Source organism: Nannospalax galili, unplaced genomic scaffold (assembly GCF_000622305.1).
Source record: "Nannospalax galili isolate Female #2095 unplaced genomic scaffold, S.galili_v1.0 scaffold25, whole genome shotgun sequence".
Lineage (NCBI taxonomy): Eukaryota > Metazoa > Chordata > Mammalia > Rodentia > Spalacidae > Nannospalax > Nannospalax galili.
This window is the reverse complement of record NW_008355642.1, coordinates 7,049,250-7,072,563: the sequence shown is the minus strand read 5'-3', so window position 1 is coordinate 7,072,563 and position 23,314 is coordinate 7,049,250. Positions and strand designations below refer to the sequence as shown.

Genomic DNA, 23,314 nt, shown 5'->3' with positions numbered 1-23,314 from the left:
ATTGAGTAGCTTGGTTGTACTGGATGCAAAGGATCAGGGAGAGGAAAGGTAAGCCTTGGAGCCCCAGAAAGAGGCTGTCAGGCCCAGAAAGAGGCTGGCGGGTGTTGCAGGACCAGGGAAATAGAGGGAGGTGAGGGCGGGTCCGGGTCCAGAAGCAGTGCTCCTGGGGCCCAAGGAATGCCCTAAGTTGGTCTGGGTGAAAAAGATCAGGAAGCAGCACTGGTTCCCCAGGTGTCTGGGGACCCAAGACCAGGAATGGCGCAGGGCCCAAACCAGTAGCAGAGAACAGCGGGGGAGATGGAAGGGCGAATGAGGCGGGGGAGTCAAGGCGCAGAGGGCTGCGCGATAGACCCACCCCAAGAGGTTATTGTTGTGGCCGGATTGATTTTGTCTTCAGGAGTTCCATGGTGCCCCAATTCCAATGTGGGTCAGAAGTTTTCAGACTTTCTCCTTAGGTCTGGAATCTTCTAAGAATGATTTTGGCCTCAAGAACTTGGGTGTTGGCCTGACCTGAGATCCTGGCCGTGGCCGTCCCATGCAGGGATGCAAAGGAAGATGGGGTGGGAAGAAGCCCCAAGATTTCCCAGGGAAATCTTGTACTGGATGCAAAGGATCAAGGATTGGAAAGGTAAGCCTCGGAGCCCCAGAGAGAGGCTGTCAGCCCCAGAAAGAGGCTGGCGGGTGTTGCAGGACCAGGGAAGTAGAGGGAGGTGAGGGCAGGGCCAGATCCAGAAGCAGTGCTCCTGGGACCTAAGGCAGGCACTAAGTTGCTCTGGGTGAAAAAGATCAGGAAGCAGTATTGGTTCCCCAGGTGTCTGGGGACCCAAGACTAGGAATGGTGCAGGGCTCAAACTAGGAGTAGAGAACAGCAAGGGAGATGGAAGGGTGAATGAGGCCGGGGGAGTCAAGGGGTGGAGGGCTCCGCAATAGACTTACCCCAAGAGAGGCCTGAAGGTAGGTGAGCAGACTAGGAGAGCCAGCCTTCCAGGGAAGCAGAGAGAGGTGAGGGCGGGGCCAGGTCCAGAAGCAGTGCTCCTGGAGCCCAAGGAAGGCACCAAGCTGGCCTGGGTGAAAAGGATCAGGAAGCAGCACCGGTTCCCCAGGTGTCTGGGTCCCAAGACTAGGAATGGAGCAGGGCCCAAACCCGGAGCAGAGAACAGTGGGGGAGATGGAAGGGCGAATGAGGCCAGGGGAGTCAAGGCGCGTAGGGCTGCTATTATTTTTATTTTATGTGTATGCGTGTATTGCCTGCATGTGTGTAAGTGCACCCATGTGGTGCAATCCCCGCAGAAGACAGAAGAATGTCTTAGATCCCCTGGAGCTGGAGTTATAGACAGTTATTAGCTGCCATGTAGGTGTTAGGATTAAAACCCAGGTCTTCTGCAAGAACAGCCTGTGCTCTTAACCACTGAGTAATCTCTCCAGCTTGCAAAACATAATTTTAAAACAGAAGTGTTTATGTTTATGTATTTCGTGATATGATTTATAAAGGATAATCAAGTAACATAAAAGAATGTGGCAAAAAAATTGATGAAATTATTTTAAAATAAGCATTCAGAGGTGTAATACCTATAGTAATTAATTATATTGACTAGCATATTAAATTAGCCACAGCATCTATTTATAATACTACTGGAAAAGAGAAAATTTTATTGCATATGCATTTCTTTAATACTAGATTTACCCATCTAATATTATTTAGTTAAAGGTGACATTAATGTACTATGTCATCATGAACACACACCAACTAAGTAGCAAGAAGGCCTAGGTATATAGAGAAAAATCAACTTATGATCAAATACCTGTCATTAATAGATCATTGCATAGACAAATGGTATGCATATAGAAACAGGTAACCACTTTATGTCCTCAGTGCTTCCAAACTCAGCATCATTACTTTCTCAAATGGAAGTAAGGAGCACAGTGTTTTTTGTCACAATTATAGGCATAAGCATTATAGGATAAGGGTTAAGAATATAAACAGTTCTTGAATTTAGAGATTGATTTCCCACCATTTCTTAGCTGTGTGACCTTGGGTAAGGTGTCTTCAAGTTCACCACATCTCAGTGTTCTCATGTGTAAAGTACGAAAACAAGTATCAATGCCAGGACTGACCCTAGTCTGGGCAGAGGTCTCTTAGAAATACTTGTTTTATAGGATTCTTGCCTAATAATTGGTCCTAGTCACCTAAAACTGGCATACCATTTTCATTTCTGGATCTCTATTTCAGATAATCCTGAAATGGAAATATTTCATGGTTAGCAGTATCAATTCACTTGTGGGGTCAACTCTGTTGGAGTGGGGACCTGGCAGTGCAGGCCCAGCACAACCCTATAGGCATGTATTGATTGCTAAAGATCCTTAGTGGAGCTTATATAGTAGATTTATATCTAAAAGTTGCACAGGATTCGAAAGTCACCTAAGGGCAAAGAGATGGAGCAGGATCCATGCTTGGCAAAGTATAAGCAAGATACTGGTCTGTCTCTTAGGGCCATGGGTAAGATTGAATAAAATAATCTCTGTAAAGCAATTGACTCACAGAAAAGCCTCAGTACACAATAGCAGTGATTTACTACTCCCATCCTTATTATGAACAGTGTTCTTTGCATCTCATGTCTTGTCTTGCTTTCTTTCAGTGGATGGCTGCATTGACTGGTCAGTGGATCTCAAGACATACATGGCTCTGGCAGGTGAACCAGTCAGAGTGAAATGTGCCCTTTTCTACAGTTACATTCGCACCAACTACAGCATGGCCCAGAGTACTGGGCTCAGGCTTATGTGGTACAAAAATAAAGGTGATTTAGAAGAGCCTATCATCTTTTCAGAGGTCAGGATGAGCAAAGAGGACGATTCAATATGGTTTCACTCAGCTGAGGCTCAAGATAGTGGGTTCTACACTTGTGTTTTGAGGTAAGTGCCATATGAAAATATTGCTCCATCATATACTTGTAGTCTTTTGTTTGGGTATGAAGTGTAGGAGTGCCTGCCGATGTGACTCACATTATGAAGCAGATATGTTCTTGAAAGGTTTGCAGTGAATGGGGGACTTTGGTAAATTCAATTCCAATAATATATTGGAACTTCAAATTCTTATCAGATTGTCATAATATAGGTCTCCCATTTACTACATGTGCTTATTTAATTTAGAAAACTTTGTGACTCATTTCTTTCCCAACTCCACCCCTGCTCCAGGGTCTTATAATAACAGTTATTTCACGACAGAGCCAATTGATTCAACAGTCTTGACACCTGGCCATGAAAATGACCTCACATATCACTGAGGCCAAGGTCTTGCCTCTTTGGCTGATGGCAAATACTTTCAAATGCTGCTGAGAGACTTCACAGTAAGTGAGCTACTGCTTATATCGATCACAGAATTTGCGAAATGAGTTTTTTTCTACTTTGTCTAAATATTTGGCATAGAACTCAGTAAATGAATGTTCATTCTGAGTTTCTGAGTATATTTTGAAGATAAAGCAAATCAAATTTTTGCCCGAAATTTATAGTGATAAATTGTTTAACCTTAGGGATTCTACAATATATTCTCCCCTCCCCCTTCCAATTCTATGTTGGGACTTAAGATCTAGCAGCTCAGGTAGAGACTGCATTAGGTATTAAAGTAGATAGCTGAGATGACCTTTAAGTCACCTTTCAGTTCTGCCATTTTGACAGTCAATGGTCTTGCTCACCAGGGACCTGCACTCTACTATTTGATTTTAACTTCTTGGAAATCCAGACCCTTCCTATTTTTGTTTCCTATGGACTTTGATGTGAAAGCCATGTAACTTCTTCATCAAAAGCACTTAGAAATCCCTGGTGAGTCCTCATTGTTCTAAAGGCCAAGAGAACAAGGTGGTGTATAAATAGAGAACCTTCCTGAAGCTTTAACAATCACTTTTCTGTTTGTGTGCAGGGTAGTGCTAGGGGAGCAAATGGTGAGTTTAGTTTCTTTATGAGGTGGAAAGAAGCCCCAGGGTCTTGGCAGAGCAGTAATTATTCTCACAACATTCCTAGTGATAGGCAATGTACCTGGACAGCTCTTGGTTGTCAGAAATAATTGTCATTCAATTTTAAAGACTGATGTTCTATTTTGCAGGATTCTTTGCCTGCTTAGTCCCTGTAATCATTAAACCACTCAAACCGGCTATCAAAAATATCTTTTTCTCCCACTACTCTATTTGCTTTTGTTTCTGTTTGTTTTCAAAAAGTTAAAGTTCCTTTGCAAAACAATATCCCACCATATAAAAGCTTTATAATGAATCAATAAACAAATTATTGCTGACTACTTCTACCATTCATAAATTTTGCTAACTTCTTTCTCTTCCCCTCTGCCCTCAAATCCATGCTCTTACTCTTAGCAAAGTTAACAGCTTAGTATATACATTAGATATATTTCCCCAGTCTTAATCGCACAAGCATTATTACACAGAGGTATGCTCACCATTGTTCAACAAAAAAATGAACAGCTGTATGTTAATATCTCTATGCATTCCTTTTGTTAGTAAAAATGTATAGTGGAAGTATCTCCCAGTGAATTGATTGCTCACTCTTTAACTTTAGGTATTTAATATTTTAGGTATATAAAAATTTTAGGAATATAGTAGGCACCAATTTAATAATTTCCTGATTGAAGAGCATATACCTTGTTTTCAGACTTTTATACTAACAAAGGGGCTATAATTATAATCTATTGTTTAAGAACAAATGTTCAGCTTTTTGAAGTTTAAAATATGCAGAATTATTGTAAAGATAGTATACTTTCTATGTATCATACACTCTTATTAATAAGTCAATGAAACAAGGTAATAATGGCACATGAGTATAAACTAAAGTACATGTTTTGCATTTCCTCAGTTTTTCCTTACCATTCTTTTTCTTTTACAAGATCTCATCCAGGATATTCCATTCCATTAAGTTGTTATGTGTGTTTAAGCTCTTTTTGGCTATGGCACTTCCTCAGAGTTGCCTTTGTTTTTATTAACTTTGGAAGCTTAAGATAAAGTGGTCAGGTATGTTGTGAAATGTCCCTCAACTGAGATTTATCTGGGACAGTGTTTCATGGTGTAAGGAAGATCACAGGCCTAAAGTGCCACTCTCATCATCACTGGGCCAAGATCTTGCCTCTCTAGTTGATGGAATATATTTTCAAATGCATTTTTGTTTTTTAAGCATTTCTTTATATTACTAAAAGGTGCTCCAGACTTATCTTTAATATATCCTGATTTAGACTGACAATCAGGTATTTTCCTAAAAGCCCATATTATTTTTAATAAAGATTATAGTTGAATAGATAACAGAAACAGGATGTGAAAGCTAGGTATGCTCACTACAGGTTAGGTGATATTTCTAAGTCCTTTCAGCTCATGGTCTATTAGCTTTTGAACAAAGTCTTACAGTTTTTCTTTTTCACTTATTTTTGCCATGCTTGAGGTGGAACCCAGGGCCTTTCACATTATAGGCAAGATCTTTACTACTGAACTACAACCTTAGCTGAAGTCTCGTATTATTTCATGGATTTGATTCTGCAGATGGTGAATGAACATTCCTTAGGTAGTAGAACTTCCCAATATCCTTGAAGTCTTTCCTGTGGTGCCCCACTATTTCTTTTTCACATGAGATTGGCTTTACTTATACCTATTGTAGATATCATCTGAGCCAGTGGCTCTAAACTTGCAGGTAGATCGATAGCAGAGACTTCGACTTAATCATAACTTCTGACTTCATTTACTTGTGAAGCAGGTCTTAGGGTGCAGGTGGAACTGATTGGGATGTGCAGAAATATGAATAATATCTGTCATATGTGCCTTGGTGAGGCATGCTGAAGATTGGGAACCACTTTCCTACAGGAATTAATCAGTCTTGTCAACTCAGAGATGTGGGAATTTACATTGTAGAATGAAGTATAATGGCATATGTATGTGAAAATTCCATAATAAAGCCCATCACTTTGTATGCTAATGTAAAAATTTAGTGAAAAAGCAATCATTTTTCTACTGTACGGCCATGAAATAGCTAGCATTGGGTTGTGAATAGTAAACCTGATTCACTGATCTAGCAGTAGCCACTGACTTCAAATACATGCCAAGTGAGAAAATCAGTCCATGCGGCTGATTCCATTCAATTGCTAACAGTGACATAATATGGTTAGTAAAAAGTTCTTAAGCTGACAGTGTTAATATTCATCTAGAATTCAAAATTTCACTTTGAGGTAATCATAAAATATTTAATTATGCATTATTGACCTCATTGGAAATTATTCTGTTAGCTTCATTATACTTCACAATAAAGATATGGAATATTTGGTAATATCCTCCACCCATTTAAATCACAGCAAGAAGTCCACTGTTTGTGACATGCCAGCAAATAATTCCTCATTTTACAGCTTTTCTTTGCTCGACCTCAGCATATTAATGATTTACTAACAGAGTAATAATACAGCATTTAGTTATATATTTGAAGGCAGTGCCAATTCAAAAGGGCAACACTGGGGTATATGCAGGGTATACCAGATCTCAAAGTATACTACAGAGCTATAGTCATAAAAGCAACATGGTATTGGCATAAAAATAGACATATAGATCAATAGAACATTATTGAAGACCCAAACCTGAGTACATGCAATTTCAGCCACCTGATATTTGACAAAGGTGCCAAGAACACACAACAGAGGAAAGACAGCAGCTTCAACAAATGGTGCTGGCAAAATTGGATCTCCACCTTTAGAAGAATGAAACTAAATCCTTATCCTTCACCTTGCACAAACGTCAACTCCAAATGGATCAAAGACCTCAATGCAAAATTCAAAACTCTGCAACTATTAGAAGAAAACCTTGGCAGTAACTTAGATATAGGTGTAGGAAAGGACTTTCTTAATCAGGCACCAGTTGCTCAGGAATTAGGGTCAACAATCAACAAGTGGGACCTCATTAAACTAAAAACTTTTGTATGTTATGGACCCCAGGACTACTGAGGAAAGACTACCAGACTCAATTCAGATCAAGATAAAAGATTTTGTTCAAGCTAGCTTGGACTGCAGCCACCACATAGGATTAGAGTGCTGCAGTGGGGAGGAAGAGGGAAAAGAGACTTTTAAAGTTAAAAACCACAAAGAGGAATGTTGACAAGGTGATTCCTGAATAACAGGGTAGAGGGTGATCTCAGTCTACATGTCAAGGTGCCCTAAAATAGCAAAATGAGCAAGTTACAGAAGCCAGAATCAGCAGTTATTCATATCATAATAATTTTGTTTTCTATGTATCTAGAGAGCAAGTGACCCTGGCAGCATTCTCCTTGGAGGTAAGGGAGAAAGGGGTCAGGGTTTCTGAAATCAGTCCTTGGGCTAGAAATACACTATGGCTAAGCTTCTAAGATGGTTACTTTATCCAAAATGGGGTCAGTTTGGTGAGTACATTCCCCACTGGCTCTGGTTCATACGGATCAAATCATTGATCCATATTTGTTACAGGTTGGTATCGAGCCTGTAATGCTGATATTTTGACAGAGCTGATTCTCTTCCTAATATATCCCAGTAACCAATTTAAAACGCAAGGGCCCACAGTAACAACTAAAAGTAGTAGGAGCAGGGGGCCCGCAATTGCTGTTAAGAGAGTATTTAGCCATGGAGACAGGAGAAGAGGGACTCATACCAATTTGAAGCCTTAGATCGTTCTTTGGCTCTTTGATGTAGGTTTTGTTTTATTAAAACTAGAGTTTCTCTAATCATCCCTAAATTATTTGCATAAAAACATCATTTTTTCATCTAAACCTACATAAAGACCTCCTTCCTTTAAGAACAACAGGTGCAGCCCCCTATGGTTCTGCAAAACCATTTCTGCTAGGGAGTCTACTTGTTTCTCCAATTGCCCTATCTTAAAGCTCTAATCCCCCAGAGCCAAAGCCTAAACTCCTAAAGTAGCAGATCCTGTAATGCAGGTTCCCATTAAAAGGTGTAGAAGAGTAGCTGGGGAATTAACCTTAAGGCCTCAATCTCAGATATTTCATCTGAGGCTGGGACTATTCCTTGCCATGGGGGTAAAGTTTGTAAGGGCAAAGAACTGGCTTCAGTAGTGCTGACAGGAGTTTGCCACGTGGAGCGGATAAAGGGATAAAGGCTGTTGCGCTTTAGGGCTGAGCTCTGTGAGGAGATCCTTTCCTCTGAATAGTAAACTCCACACCAGGATCATTTCCATGTTTTAGATGTTAGTTTCAGGCCCCAGGTTCTGCCAGTAAGCCAATGTTGAGCATTTAACTCATTCCATGCCACAACCCTTAGGTGAAAGGGTTGCACTTCTCTGGAATACAATCTTGGGAGGTGGCATTTCAGAAGATACCTGTCACTTTTCCATCCAAAGTTTGGGTTAGCTTCCAGTCCCAGGTCTCGACATTTCTAGCTGGCTACATGTGACACACACCAACTAGGTTTCCCAATATTAGTACTAGTTTGAGTCTAAGGTTCGAATGAACCACATCTTTAAGGGACGCTGTGGGTCTGTTGATATTTTCCATTTTTCTCCCTTCTCTTGATTGGTTGTGTCCGCCTTCAGGTGAGAATGGTGAATCCAGGTTGCAATCCCGGCTACTTTGACAGCTGTGGGTGTGGTCAGGAGCACAGGATACTTCCTTTCCAGGAGGGCTCTAAGGTCCGGCTGGTCAGGCGACTGACCCATACTAGAGCTCCTGGTTGAAACCCGAGACCAGGTTCAGTCATAAGTGGCAGGAGCGGTGGAGGTGTGAGACAGGTCTGAATGTCTCGGGGAAACTTATTGAAGAGCCTGTAGGGACTTGAGGAAGGAATAGTTAGACATCTTGTAGCTTGTGGTTTTCCTTTTGCAGAGATTAGCCGGGGTGGGTGACCAAACATTATTTCAAATGGAGATAGCTTGTCCTGATAGGGGGAGCACCTTAGCCTTAAAAGGAAAATAGGGAGCAACTCAGTCCACTCCTCCACAGTTTCTGCCCGGAATCTAGTCAAGGTTTCTTTAATAGTTCTATTAAAACTTTCTACCTGTCCTCGACTCTGGGGGTGATATACACAATGTAATTTCCAATCCATCTGGAGGACAGAAGCTAAGGTTTTTGATACAATGGCTATGAAAGCTGGGCCACTGTCAGACCCCAGATTTGGGATTTGGGATGCCAAATCGAGATATAATCTCATTTGGTAGCTTCTAGGAGAGCAAGGATTTCTTCTTTATTTTTATTATTTTGAAGAGGTAACCCAATTTTCCCATGGGGAATGGGGACACAGACCACTCTGGCTTCTTCCATGCTGAACAGGGACATAGGGTGTGACAATGGGGGTACCCTTTCAGTGGGTCTATTTAAAAGACTCTCAAATTGAGACATGAAGGAGAAGTAAAGGGAAGAATAGCATTTCAAGTTCTAGACAGGGAACCAGAAAAAATCAGAACAGGGCAAACTTTAAACGCTCAAATTAAAGTCCATTGGAATTTTCTGATGAGGGCTTTCAAAAGCATCCATCTATTGGGTTCTTTTTCATTTTTCTTTGGGCTGCCAAGACTGGACTCCAGAGCGATGAACTAAGGATTTGTTTTCAGGTACTCTAATAGCCGTTGGAGTGACTAGGATCAGTAGATAGGAAGTAAAATAAATTTAGTCATCATTTTAGAACAATAGTAGCTGTAGGTGGGCACTATAGTATTGGAGACCAAGATTTGCAGTCTTATACCTGAGCAGTATTTTCTTGTTAAGTACAAAACTATTACTGAGAAATAATTGTTTAAATAACATTTTACCTGGACTTAAGTCTAATATCTGGGAAATACAATCTTTTGGACTTTTAAAGAAATATATTGATTATTTTAATTTTTGGTTATACTTTCTTTTGGGGTGTTTAAGACCATACAGTTGGCCCAAATAAACCAGTTTACTTTTGCTTTAAGGTCAGTGGAGGATCTGGTCCTCAGGAGTCACATGGGCTTGGAAAGAGCCTCTGGCTCCTTAGGCCTTTTCTTTCACCAGTTCCATCTACCTGAAGATAAGTCAAGAGGTCCCGCTCAACCCAGGCTTCACTTGGAAGCATGGAGGAAATGTTTTCTCTGTGCTGACCCTCTTCTTTGTAGACTGGACACTGGTTTGAGTCAATCTTGTGGGGTCTCCATAACCTCCCTGAACAAGAGGACAGGTGACTCATCACAGTTACAGGACATATCAAGAGATTCCCACAGTCCCCTTGGACATTACTGGCCTTCCAGGGCAAGGAATAAAACTGTCCCTTAAGCCCCTTTGTCCAGATTAGTATGGGCCTTTAAGTATGGTTATTAACCATCCAACAAGGTCAGTTGCACCAGCTTGGTACCTTTTATTATTATGTGTTATGCAGATGAAGCTTGTGCAATATTCTTAAATAAACCTTTACTAGACATCCTTAAACTAGTTGACTAAGTTATGACTTTAGAAACCTCAAGATTGTCTATATATTATCCCTGTTCCATCGCTGGTAAATCATAACAAACCTACACAGACCTTTATCACTTGCTTAGGCTTTCTCATTTTTTTCCTTCTATCAATTCTGGAAATATCCAGCCATCATAATCTTCATTAATAAACCATTCTTAGTAAAATATCTTCATTCCCATAACCTTTTAATATCTTTTAACTTTTTAAAATACCATGAGATATAATAACATTAACAAATAAACTTTCCAACTGTTGTGAGAATTCCCCTCCTGGGGACACCAAGTAATGTCTATCCCCTTCTAACATTTCATCTTACCTCAGTCATACTGGCTAAGAACAAGAGAACAAATGATATGAAATGCTGGTAAGGATGTGGAGAAAAGGGAATACACATTCACTGCTGGTGGGATTGCAAACTTCTGCAACCCCTATGGAAAGCAGAGTGGAGAACTCTTAAGAAAATTAAAATGAATCTACCATTTGACCCATTTATACCCCTCCTTGGCATATACCCAAAGGTCTCATCCTATTGCAGAGACACTTGAACAATCATGTTTGTTGCTGCCCTTTTTACAATAGCTAAGAGATGGAAGCAACCTAAGTGTCCCTCAGCTGATGAGTGATTAACAAAAATGTGGTACATTTACACAATGGAGTTCTACTCAGTAGTAAAGAAAGATGAAATAATGAAATTTTCAGATAAATGGATGGATCTAGAAACTGTTACACCAAATGAAGTAACAGACTCAGAAAAAGGGAAGACATATGTTCTCCCTCATTTGTGGATTCTTGCACCAAATCCTTATAGTGGATGGAATCCCACTGAAATGGGCCAAGAGCCCATGGAAAACAGATGCTGCAGAGATGTGAAACTTCAGTGCCTTGCCACAATGGAAGGAAGATCATCCCACACCTATCACCCCTTCCAAGGCTCAAGGTAGGAATAATGTAAAGGCTGGAGGAAAGGGTGGTGTTAATTGCAAGTGTCCTCTGACCACTACTCTGGCAAACTATAGTCACACCTCCTTCTCACACTCATCAAGCAATCCATGGAGGGGGGTTGGTTACCCTTCCCATCCAATTAGTCCACCCTAACTGCACATGGAGAAGGGGCTAAGGATATATAAGCCAAGAATGCCATGAGGCACCTCTCTCACCATTTTGTGTGGCTGTCGGCAAGTCATATGATCTATATTTGAGTGTGGACTTTCCAGCACAGCCATAAATGTGCGGGCGGGGGGTGCCCATTCTTCTGTAAATAAAACACCATCCTATGCTCTGTCAACCAGACCAATAAACTCGTTAGCATTTTCCAAAAACAAGAACAGAGCTAATGCAAACCCTCATTATTCCACCAAAGTTGACCCCATGTTGGCAAATCCTTTGGTCTTTGATTTCTTATTCCTATCCCCCCCCTTTAAACTTCATTGTATACATGTATTTATATAACCTGCTTCAAGTTATTTCTGGAAAAACATATTAAAATTTTTCTCTCTTTGGAATAATAAAAAAGTTATTGTTTCCCAACCTCTTGACCCAAATCTTTTCAGTTTAAGTTTCTTATTATTGTAAAATGATGAAACTGAAAAATGAAATTGAAAAATGATGAGACTGACCTTATTTGATAGAATCCAATATATTACTCTCTTAACAGTTGGGAATAATAGGCAACTTAAGATGTAGATGAAGTGAGTTCATACATACTGAAAAACTAAGTGTGCTGGGACCTTTAGTTGTCAACTTGACACACCTGGGTTGAGGGAGCCTCAATTGGGGCATTTCCTGCATTGGATTCACCTGTGGATGTATGTGGGGAAATTTTCTTGACTGTTGAGTGATGTGGGGGGACCCAGCCCATTGTGGGTGGTGCCACCCCGGGCAGGTGAGTCTATACTGTGTAAGAAAGCATGTTGAGCATGGGCCAGGGGAGCAAGCCAGTAAGCAACATCCTCCACGGCCTGTGCTCCAGCTCCTGCCTCCAAGTTCCTGCCCTGAGTTCCTACCTTGGGCTCCCTGATGAATTGTGACCCAGGAGATGTAAGATAAAATAAGCCCTTCCCTCCCAAAGGTGGCATTGGTCAAAGTATTTTGACACAACAATGGAGAAATAAACTAGAACACTGAGTAAATATAACTGCATATATGTAGAAATCTTCCTACTTGGGGGTAACCATAGCCAGGTTTAGATACAATTCTATTTTGATGTTTACTCTGCAGTAAACACACAAAACAAGGAACCCCTTTATTAAATGAGACTATAGCCCGACATTTTATTCCTTGAAATCAAGAAACAAATTAGATTTTCAAAATCTTAATGTCTTACAAATTCTTTACTATTTCTAAGTATATTTTTCCAACCAGGAAGCCTCACATTTGTTTTGATCGATTATTTGAATAATTATTGCTCTAACAAGCCATACCACGACAAAAGTTGAAGAAAATGGATGTATTTGAAATAAAAACATTTAGCGTGTTCCAAATTCTTGAATATCCAAAATCAGTTCAGGAGGATTCAGTATATTGTCGTTTTGATTTCTGAGAATGTTTGAAATAGTCATTAATATAGAAGAAGAAACAAATATAAGTATATAATAATTTTGCCAGATTTTTTATCTTAATTCATCCTGCAAAATGTCTCTGTAGCATATCAATACACATTTATATTTCAGTGAACAAATATTCATTGATTATATGCCATAAAATTCACTTCATGCCATGCTGCAAGGAAAGGTATTTCTTTAAAATAGTGATTGTCGGGGCTGGAGGGATGGCGCAGCGGTTAGAAGCACTGATTGCTCTTGCAGAGGACCTGGGTTTGATTCCCAGCATCCACATGGAGGCTATGAACCATCCTTAACTCCAGTTCCAGGGGAATCCTAAGCCCTCTTCTGACCTCTGTGGCAATGCATGACATGAGTACACTCACATACATGCAGGCAATACACTCATACACATAAAAAAGTAAATAAAATCTCTAAAATAGTGATTGTTATAGTCTACCTCACACACTAAGAAATATTTTTTAGCACCTCCTATCCTCATAACTTACTTTCCACTATGGTTACAAGAGATTTTAAGGGACATTGAACATTTCTCAATTTCTCATAATTCGATTCCAACTTAACTATTGCTTCTTGAAAAGTTAAGTGTGAACAAGTCCATTGCTGGGGCAGCAATTTCAAAGACAGCAGATAGTTTCTTGTTGGAAAAATGAAAGCTTGACTCTTATAGAACTAATTGACCCCAGAAAAGTTCAAGATTAAACAGCACAGGCCTGAGACAGTAGTAACGTCTTACTTGGTCTGTGTGGGACGAAATGAAATGTAATTGGCTTTATTTTTGACTCATTTTTCTGTGATAAGTTGGAGTCCCTGATTTAGTTACATTTATATCAATTATGTATAAATGATTACATATCAAAACTGACAAAATTATTTTTCAACATCCCAAAGTTGATAGCATACTTAATTATAAAATTATAACTGAAAATAGCACAAACATGGAACATGTACTTTGTCTTCATTTCATTAACAGAATATTTGATATATTGTAGTTGAGGAAATATTACATTAGCTAAACAACTCAGATTATTCAGATTTAGTAGGCTCTAAATCCAACATTAACCTAAAGTTTAATAGTGTAATAGTCTTAAATCAGGACTGAGGAACACCTTATATGAATTAGAGTGGAAGAATTAACACTCTCATGGCAATCTAATAGATTTGGAGGAATTTTCCATGCTCACCAGAATGGATTTGAATACTTAATAGTAGAGCCAAATACTGCCTCTGTGTCGGGCATCTGAATCAGTCTCAGTTTAATATCTTATGTGACTACTGAAATCTCTGAGAAAGACACATTGGTCAACATGGGACTCCTTCCTGATAACCATAGTGTTTTAAAATAGTATTCTATTAGGAAAATCCTATTGCTACAGATTTGGGCTATAGATTTGTTTTTCTTCTCATTCAACTGAAGTCATAATTATGAGTCCAGTATCAGGCATGAAGAGTAATTTTCAAGACCATACCCAGTAGAACCCATGAGAAAAATAATGACTTTCCAAAGAAGGTATGAACTAGCTAGTACTCTTTTATAGATCTAATACTGTGGTGCCATACTCTACACTACTATTTGCATTATTACACTGGATCTGTAATTAAGTCTCTGTAGCCGAGTTGCTTGGGTTTGAATCCTGGCTTTATCACTACCAGCTATGTGACCATGTGCAGTTTATATGACTACTAAGGCTCAAGCAGTAGACTCATAGTTTAAAAACTACGAACTATTGATTATGACCATACTATTATCCCAGAGACTGACAAATATGAATGTATCATGCTTTCCTCACATGTAAATTGAGGACTTACTTATTTATTCAATGTGGTATTTTTGACACTTTTTTTAAGGATAGAGTATTCATATTTCATAAAATGGGTATAAGCAACTCCTCTCATGTAGCTTATATTATAGACTGTGGGAGACCTACAAAAAGGAAAAATGGTCCCAAAAGTGCAATTGGTAATATTTAAGGTGAGACTAAAAAAGGTCACACTACAGGAGAAACTGGTAGACTGCTTTCAGGTAGGTGGTCTGAAGCAGCTTCTCAGATAAAGTGATATTTAAGCTGAGATCTGAATGAAAAGAAGCAGTTAGTGTTTTGAAAATCTTAGGGAAGCCTGTTCCAGTCAGAGTGAACAGCAAATAGGAAGGTCACAAAATGGAAGCAGGCTTCATATATTCAAGAAAGCTAGAGAGAAGATGGCAGATGATTCACGCACACTGATTGCTAGAATCTCTGGGGAATAAACTAGGACCAGCTGGAGAGCAGCTCTTCTGTGAAGTAGAGGATGTTATGAAGGCACTGAGGTTTTAGCAGTGAACAGACAGAATTTTAAAAGAAAAAAGAAAACTTTGGCAAGTAGAAAAGAGAGAAAATCCACTCTAGTAGTTATACAGTCCAGCTTGGAGTACAGAGGATGTGTGGGGCAGAGAACTAGAACGTAGGTGAAAGAGTGAAAATCTCAGAAAACAAAATGAACTCTAGAGTCAATTCTCAGCAGAGTTTTGTTAAATACCTATACAATGAAAACTAAAGCACGGAGGAAAGAAATTATAGAAAATACTAAAAATACAACTCCCATATTCTTGGATTGAAAGATTAAATATTGTAAAAAATGGTCATATTACTAAAAGTTGTATGCAAATTCAGTAAAGTTTCCCACAAAATTTCAATAACATTCCCCACAGGAATATAAAACATTCCAAAATTTGTACAGAAACATAAATGACTCCAAATTTTCAAATCAGTCTTTAACAAAAAGAACAATGATAGCCATCACAATGTGACTTCAAACTATATACAGAGCCTTGGAAACAAAACCAATCTGGTACCAGCATAAAACAATTACATAAAAGAAGATAAAATAATACAAAGGTCACTTGTTCTCTTTCATAAGTAGGTGCTAGCTTTGAATCTTTAGATAGGTATGTTTCAATTGAAAAATCCATAGAGGTCAGGAAACTAATACGGTTTCATGTGAGGGTGTTTATGGGACAGGAGAAAACTGGGAATAGGAAGGGTGGGAAATCAAAGGCAGAGCAGAGGAGGGAGGAAGGGGAGGGAAAAGTAACACTAGAGGCAGTTTGAAAAAGTCATAGGGAACTCTACCACTATAGAAGCTTCTTAAAGTATATACATATACAATATAAGAAATATAAATGGAATTACAGTATAACTGGGGGGATAATGTCCCTACCATACACCATAGTATAGCAAATAAAAAACCCAATATCAGGAATGGACTTCTGCTTTTGGAGTTTTTGATCAGGGGTTTTCCATAACCCCTCAAACAACATGACTACTGCCATCACTCTTGGTTACCTGACACAACTTGAGAGTAAGCTCCTATTGCAGAAGACACTACATATGTGAGCTGTAGAACAAACAAAGAAGAATTAAGCAGGAACTGACCTTGAAAGTTCATCTCTATTACATAGCTTTCATAGGGTTGAAAGGTACTATGCATGCTACTGGAAGAGAACAGTAATGACCAACATTACCCATCTATGTACCCTGCAAGCTACACTAATGAGTGACTTGATAAGATATGCCCACTGTTCAGTAGTTGCATGAATGTTATGGGAATAATCAACCACCTTCTGATTGAATTTAAGACCAGCATCACAAGATGGAGCCCATAACTGGCACTGATATCAGGGCCAATGACCTGTGGCTAGGTAGGTCACAGGCCATAAAGAAGAACTTTCTACTATTATTCTGCTAAATGGACATAGTATTAATCTGACTCCTAATGACTTGTCATACCACAGATTGGTACATATGTCAACTGTCACCAGTGAAGCTGTTTCTTGCAGCAGATAGTGATTAACATAGATATCCACAACTGGTCAACATACAAACAAGAAGACTCTAGAATGCTCAGTCTTGAATGGCACACCTCTATCATACTCTCTCTTCCCAAGTCTCAGGGATCATTGATAAAAGTAGAGATGGAATGACTGTAAGAGCCAGAGATGGTAGAAAAATACCAAGAACCCTTGTTATCTGGACACCACAAAGTACTTGTACATATGAATTCACAGAAACACAGCAGGAATCAGGCACAGGGGCAAGAAGCCTCAGCCCTAGTTGAGACTCTACTGATAGTTGCTGGGAGAGGGAGTCTGTTTTCTTTGAGTGTGAAACTTCGTAGTTTGATCAGATACCCAAGGATAGACCCATGCCCAAGAGCATTTGAGGAACAAAATTAGATTTGATAGGCCTTTAAAAAGAGAAAGATAATAATAGAGGAGGTGTAGTTGGGTGTACTTTGGTGGGAGTAGAGACAGGGAGAGCATCTGAATATGACCAAAATATATTTTAAGAAATGCATGAATAATCAGTAAAATATTTAAAAAATATTTTATTTATTATTTTTATTTTATGTGTATGCATGTATTGCCTGCATATATGGAAGTGCACCCATGTCGTGCAATGCCCACAGAGGTCAGAAGAGGGTGTCAGATCCCCTAGAACTGGAGTTACAGACAGTTGTTAGCTGCCATGTGGGTGCTGGGATCTGAACCCAGGTCTTCTGCAAGAACACTCAATGTTCTTAACCGCTGAGCCATCTCTCCAACCCCTCAATGAAACATTTTTTAAAGATTATGCCCCTGTGACTACACTAGATAAAAGCTAAAAATTGATGAAGTATTGTAATGTTAAATCAGAATTTCTGAAACTAGAGGAAATTTTACAGAAAATACTTCAAGATCTAGGTATAAGCAAAGACCCTCTGAATGGGGTTCTAATACTGCAAGTAATAAGAGCAGCTACTGGAAAACGAAACTCCATAAAAATATAAAGCGTCTGCTCACCAAAGGAAACATTCAACAGAGTGAACAGAAAGCTTAAAAACCAGAAAAAACCTTTGATAAATACTTAGCTGACAGATTAATATTGAAAGCATATAAAGAACTGCAAAATTTCAAACCATCCTATCAGTAAGTGACCTAAAGACCTGGACAATTCTCCAAAGAAGAAATACCAGTAAGTGTTCAGCATCCTTGTCACTAGAGAAATGTAAATCAGAACACTGAGATTCCACCTCTCTCCAGTCGAATTTTCTATCATGAAGAAAATGAACAATAGCAAATGCTGACGAGGATGGGGTAAGGGAGGTAGAAAGCAAATTTTAGTCACTGCTAGTGTGGCTCTAAAAATAGAAGTTACATGTGATTCAGCCATATCACTTTTGGGCATGCAATAAAAATAATAAACTTGATTTACAGATATCTACATACCAATATTTATTGCATCATTATTCATAATAGCTAAATTTTGGTATCAGCCTAGATACCTGTTAACAGGTTAAATTGATCATAAAAGTATTAAACAATATATATATATTATATGTAAAATGAAGTTTTACTCAGCCATAAAGAATAATGAAATCATGTTGTTTGCAGGAACATGTTTGAAATGGGAGATCATCATGTTAAATAAACCAAATAAGTTCCCCAAATAAAAGTATCACATGTTTTCCATCATATGTGGAAAGCAGGCAGGAAAAGAACTCGTAACAATCAAAGTTAGTGCTAGAGATGTGAAAAGGGAAAGAGAGATGGTGGAGGGAAATAGAAAGAGTAACAGAAGGGGTAAATATGATAAAGTACTTTAAATGCCTTATAGAAATTTCATAATGAGCCCCCTTACTTTGTATAATTAATACATACTAACTTAAAAATAATTCCAAAGAATGACAGTATGGATAAAAATTGGGTAGCCAGGTATAAGTGGACACAAAGGAAACTGAAAATGCAGGAGGTAACTGGGTCAGGTTGCACACTACAGACCTAAGTAAGAAGTTGATTTTTATTAGTAACTAGAGACAAAAGGGGAATAGTTTGTTATAAGTGGAAGAGTAATGTGATCAAGTTTACAGTTTAAAACGATCACTTCATTTGATATAGTAAGAACTGAAAATAGCAGGACCAGCAAAGATTCAAAATTGGGAAGCAATTTTATTAGTTGAGGAGGAAAATGACAGTAATTGACATTGTGGTGGCATCTCTGCAAATAGGAAATGAATGGATCCTAGGTATGAACTGATGAGTGAACTGACAGGACATACCATGCACTATATGCTAGAAAGAGTTGAATAATGGATGATTCCTATGCTGTTAACTTAGACAAAAGTCTTGAAGATGCACAATAATCACAACATCTACCTCAGAGAATGCTGACAAGAATCTAGCATCAATGCTCAGCTAGGGTGAGTTCTCCATGCAGCGTCTCCTCTTCCATCCTTTACTACCACCATTATAATTGTGCACAGATTTTCAAGCCTTTATTACATGACAGCATTTACAACCTGAGAAACATAATGCTAATCCATAGAATAACCACAATGGGGTAAGTCTTATTACTAAAAACAATGAAAATCCGTGTACTTACAAAGGTTGAAGAGACTGGCCCCATGACATGGCTGAGACTTAGACAGGTTTATCTGATTTCAGAACTCAGTAGCAATTCAGTTCTCTCTACTGTCTTTTCATTTAATGCCTATTCTTACTATTCTTTATAAGGATCTATCTTTCTATAGCATAACAAATGAGGCCTAATTACTTATGCTAACTCCTACCTATATAAGATTCCATGTCCCTGGTGCACAGAATGGTCTGGTGCTAGAAACAGAATCCTACTGATTAAAAATGAACAACAGAGGGTGGTAGAATGGAAATAATAAGTTCAGGCAAAGCAAGAATCAAGTTTAAAGAGACAGCAATATTCAGACATAGCAGTTCTTGCTCTGCTTCCCTGGGCCTGCAGGACCCGCAGGCCTCTCTCTGGGGTAAGTCCATTGTGCCCTCCGCGCCTTGACTCCCCCAGCCTCATTCACCCTACCATCTCCCCACCAAATACCAATAGTCCTCTAGAGGAGTACAGTGAAAAGCCCCTAGGACAATGCAGGACATGGAACTCAAAAGAACAATTATAAACATGATAAAAGAATTCAATGAATTTAAAGAACACACAAACAAAGAACTGAAAGAAGATAGGGATAAACTTCTGAATGAATTCAGAAGAGTTAGAAATATTGAAGAATACTCAGGCTGAAATGAAGAAGGAAGTGAAACACTCAGTAAGCCAATTATAAACAACAAGAGAAAGCCTCACCAGTAGGATGAACGAAATGGAAAACAGTGTTAAGACTGGAAGATAAAGTGGACAAACTAGACCACTTAAGCAAAGATTATGAAAAATTTAAGAAATCACAAGAATGGAATATGCAGGAATCGTGTGACACCATAAAAGGACCGAACTTACGAATCATAGGCATACAGGAAGGAGAAGAATCCCAAGATAATGGCATGGACCAGATCTTCAACAGAATCGTGGAAGAAAATTTCCCCAAATTAAAGAAAGACATAAAAAGTGGTAAGTTTTCACTTTCAAACATTAAGCAGAAGTGCTTAAGATTGCTTTCTACTAAAGAAGTGACATTGAGGACCTTTATAGAAGATGCCCAACTGCCACTGCCTCCTGAATGCTGGGATTAAATTTGTGCACCACCATGCCCAGATGGTTTTCTTTTTGACCACTTACTCTGCCTCTTACTCAGATACTCATGGTACAAGATTCATAACGAATTAGAGAAACATAAGAGATCCAACTGCCACTGCCTCCTGAATGCTGGGATTAAATTTGTGCACCACCATGCCCAGATGGTTTTCTTTTTGACCACTTACTCTGCCTCTTACTCAGATACTCATGGTACAAGATTCATAACGAATTAGAGAAACATATACATTGGCATATAGCAAAATGGTAAAATGAATATAATCAAGTATCATAAATATATGGTTATGCTTGTGCAAGAACTCATTGTATGAAACCACTTTGCTCCATGCACCTTAAAGTTGATTATTTCATAATGGATCAGAAACGAGGACTAATTCATTTTTTAATTGCAGGTGTTTATTTTTAATAAAAGGGAGGTTTTCTGGTGAATGCCATTTCAACTGTTAGCGATCAATTATACATGAAACAACTATTTATAGAATATCTTCTGTGTAAAGGATATTAAATAAGGCAAAAGCAGATGAAAAGGCACCTAATTTGTAACACATTAAAAGATTTGGGACACATCTTCAAATTATAATCAAGCAAGCATAGCTCTCATAATAGGTTCTTATGTGATTCACCAACTAAGTATGTTCCAGGAAACATAGTCCAGCACCTAAAAACATTTTAAATGTTTGAATATTCAAATCTTTCCTGTATTGTCTTAGAAAATCAAGGGAAGTCCATTTTTTAATGCTCAACAAAACTTAAGATGATATTTTCACATTACCTTCACTTTGAACGTCTCTTGTGCTATAGCTGCACAAATCTTCTTTTGTCACTTTTGTCTCATTTGGAAGTAAAACTTATGAAAGTTTCTCTGCTTCTTGACATCCCCTTCACTCCCTCCCTTTCTTCCTCCCTGTCTCATACATGTGTATACACACATATATGTATAAACATGTCATTTTTTCATTTTATTTATGTATATATTTGTGTCAGTATGTGTTTCTGTGTGCACTTATATGCACATGTTCTGTGGGTGCCCAAGAAGGCCAGAAGAGAGCATCATATTCCCTGGCACTAGAGTTACAGGAAGTTGTGAGCTGCCCAACATGGGTCCTAGAATCTGATCTCAGGTCTTCAGAAAGAACAGCATGTGCTCTTAACTGCTGAGTCATTTCTCCAGCACCATATGTGATACATATAAGGGGCCTTTCCAATGTAATTTGCCTAAACTACTATTGTTCATAGCAATTTATCAGTTATTTTTTCTACATGGGATGGCCATCATTTGTTTTCTACATGGGAAACATCCCTGACTGATTTATAATAGCAAGATTCCCTTGGAGGTCATAAGATTTAGAGAGACTTATGATGAAAGATTATGTGTAGAAGGCAAGGAGAGTGGAACAGCTCAAGTGCTAAGTTCATTTCTTTTATGTCATCACAGATGAGAAATACTATGTGCTATGAGAAAGATAAAGTAGCACACAACCTCATTCAAACCCCCAGCTCCCACATCCTGTCTCCCCTCCTAGTGTGGGCACTGGCCCACTTCTTCTCTTGGCATCCAAGACCTCTGGACTACCCTCTTGGCCCAGACTCCCCACTGCTTCCTGATCCTGTGCACCCAGACCAACCCAATTCCTCAGTCTAGTCCCCTGGAGCCCTCAAAGCCTGTTGCCTCCCCCACCTCGCCTTTGCACACCTGAGACCAGCCTTCATCCCTGGCTTTCCCAGTCCCAATCTGCCTAGGATTCCTGAGACCAGCTTCCTTCCCTGACTGCCTGACAGTCCTGAATCCTACTTCTACCTAACAAGCCTCCCAAATTGTACTGTGCCTGCTGAACAGAGGCATCCAGACCTTAAGAGGAAGCCTGAAAGCATCTGATCCTCATTCAACTTGGGCCTCTTCGGGAACTCCTGAGCAGCAGGACTAAAGCCACCTGGCCACTCCAATATAAAATTGAAGGAGAAAACCTGAAGCCTAGACCAACCAGCTTATCATACCAAACAAGTAAACCTCAAAGGCACATAAAATTTACAAACGGAAGCAAACCTAAACTGAACAAAAAAGGATTGAGTCTCACACAAGAATCAGAAACTACAAAAGAAATCCACAGGTCAGTCACATTGAAAAAATAACATGAAAAACCCCAATAATAGATCCCCACCAAGTACCAACAGTCCTGTAGAGGAGTACAATGAGAACCCCCTAGAGATAAAAGAAGATATGGAATTCAAAAGAACAATTATAAACATGAAAAAATTCAATGAATTTAAATAACACACAAAGAAATCAAGAGATAAGACAGGAAATAAAATTCAAAAGAGCAATTGTAAACATGATAGAAGAATTCAGTGAATTTAAAGAACACACAAAGAAGAAATCAAAGAACTGAAAGAAGATAGGGATAAACTTCTGAATGAATTCAAAAAAGAGTTAGAAACATTGAGTACTACTCAGGCTGAAATGAAGAAGGAAGTGAAACACTCAATAAGCCAATTAGAAATGACAGGAGAAAGCGTAACCAATAGAAAGAATGAAATGGAAGACAGAATATCAAACCTGGAAGATAAAGCAGACGAATTAGACCATTCAAGCAAAGATTATGAAAAATTTAAGAAATCACAAGATTGGAACATGTAAGAAATGTGTGACACCACTAAAAGACCAAGATTACACATCATAGGCATACAGGAAGGAGAAGAATCTCAGGATAATGGTATGGACCAGATCTTTAACAGGATTGTAGAAGAAAATTTCTAATTGGCTTATTGCCATACAAATATAAGAATCATATAGAGCACCAAATAGACAGG

The 23,314-nt window shown here is 38.9% G+C and overlaps 1 protein-coding gene across 1 annotated transcript in view; it reads left to right on the top strand.

Annotated features, from left to right (window-relative positions):
* The window catches only part of Il1rapl2 (interleukin 1 receptor accessory protein like 2), a 1,274,770-nt gene that overhangs the window by 603,142 nt on the left and 648,314 nt on the right, over positions 1-23,314 (top strand). The window contains exon 2 of the mRNA XM_008852990.1: positions 2,637-2,910. Within this exon, the coding sequence (XP_008851212.1) occupies positions 2,637-2,910 (274 nt within the window). The remainder of the gene's footprint in view (positions 1-2,636; positions 2,911-23,314) is intronic.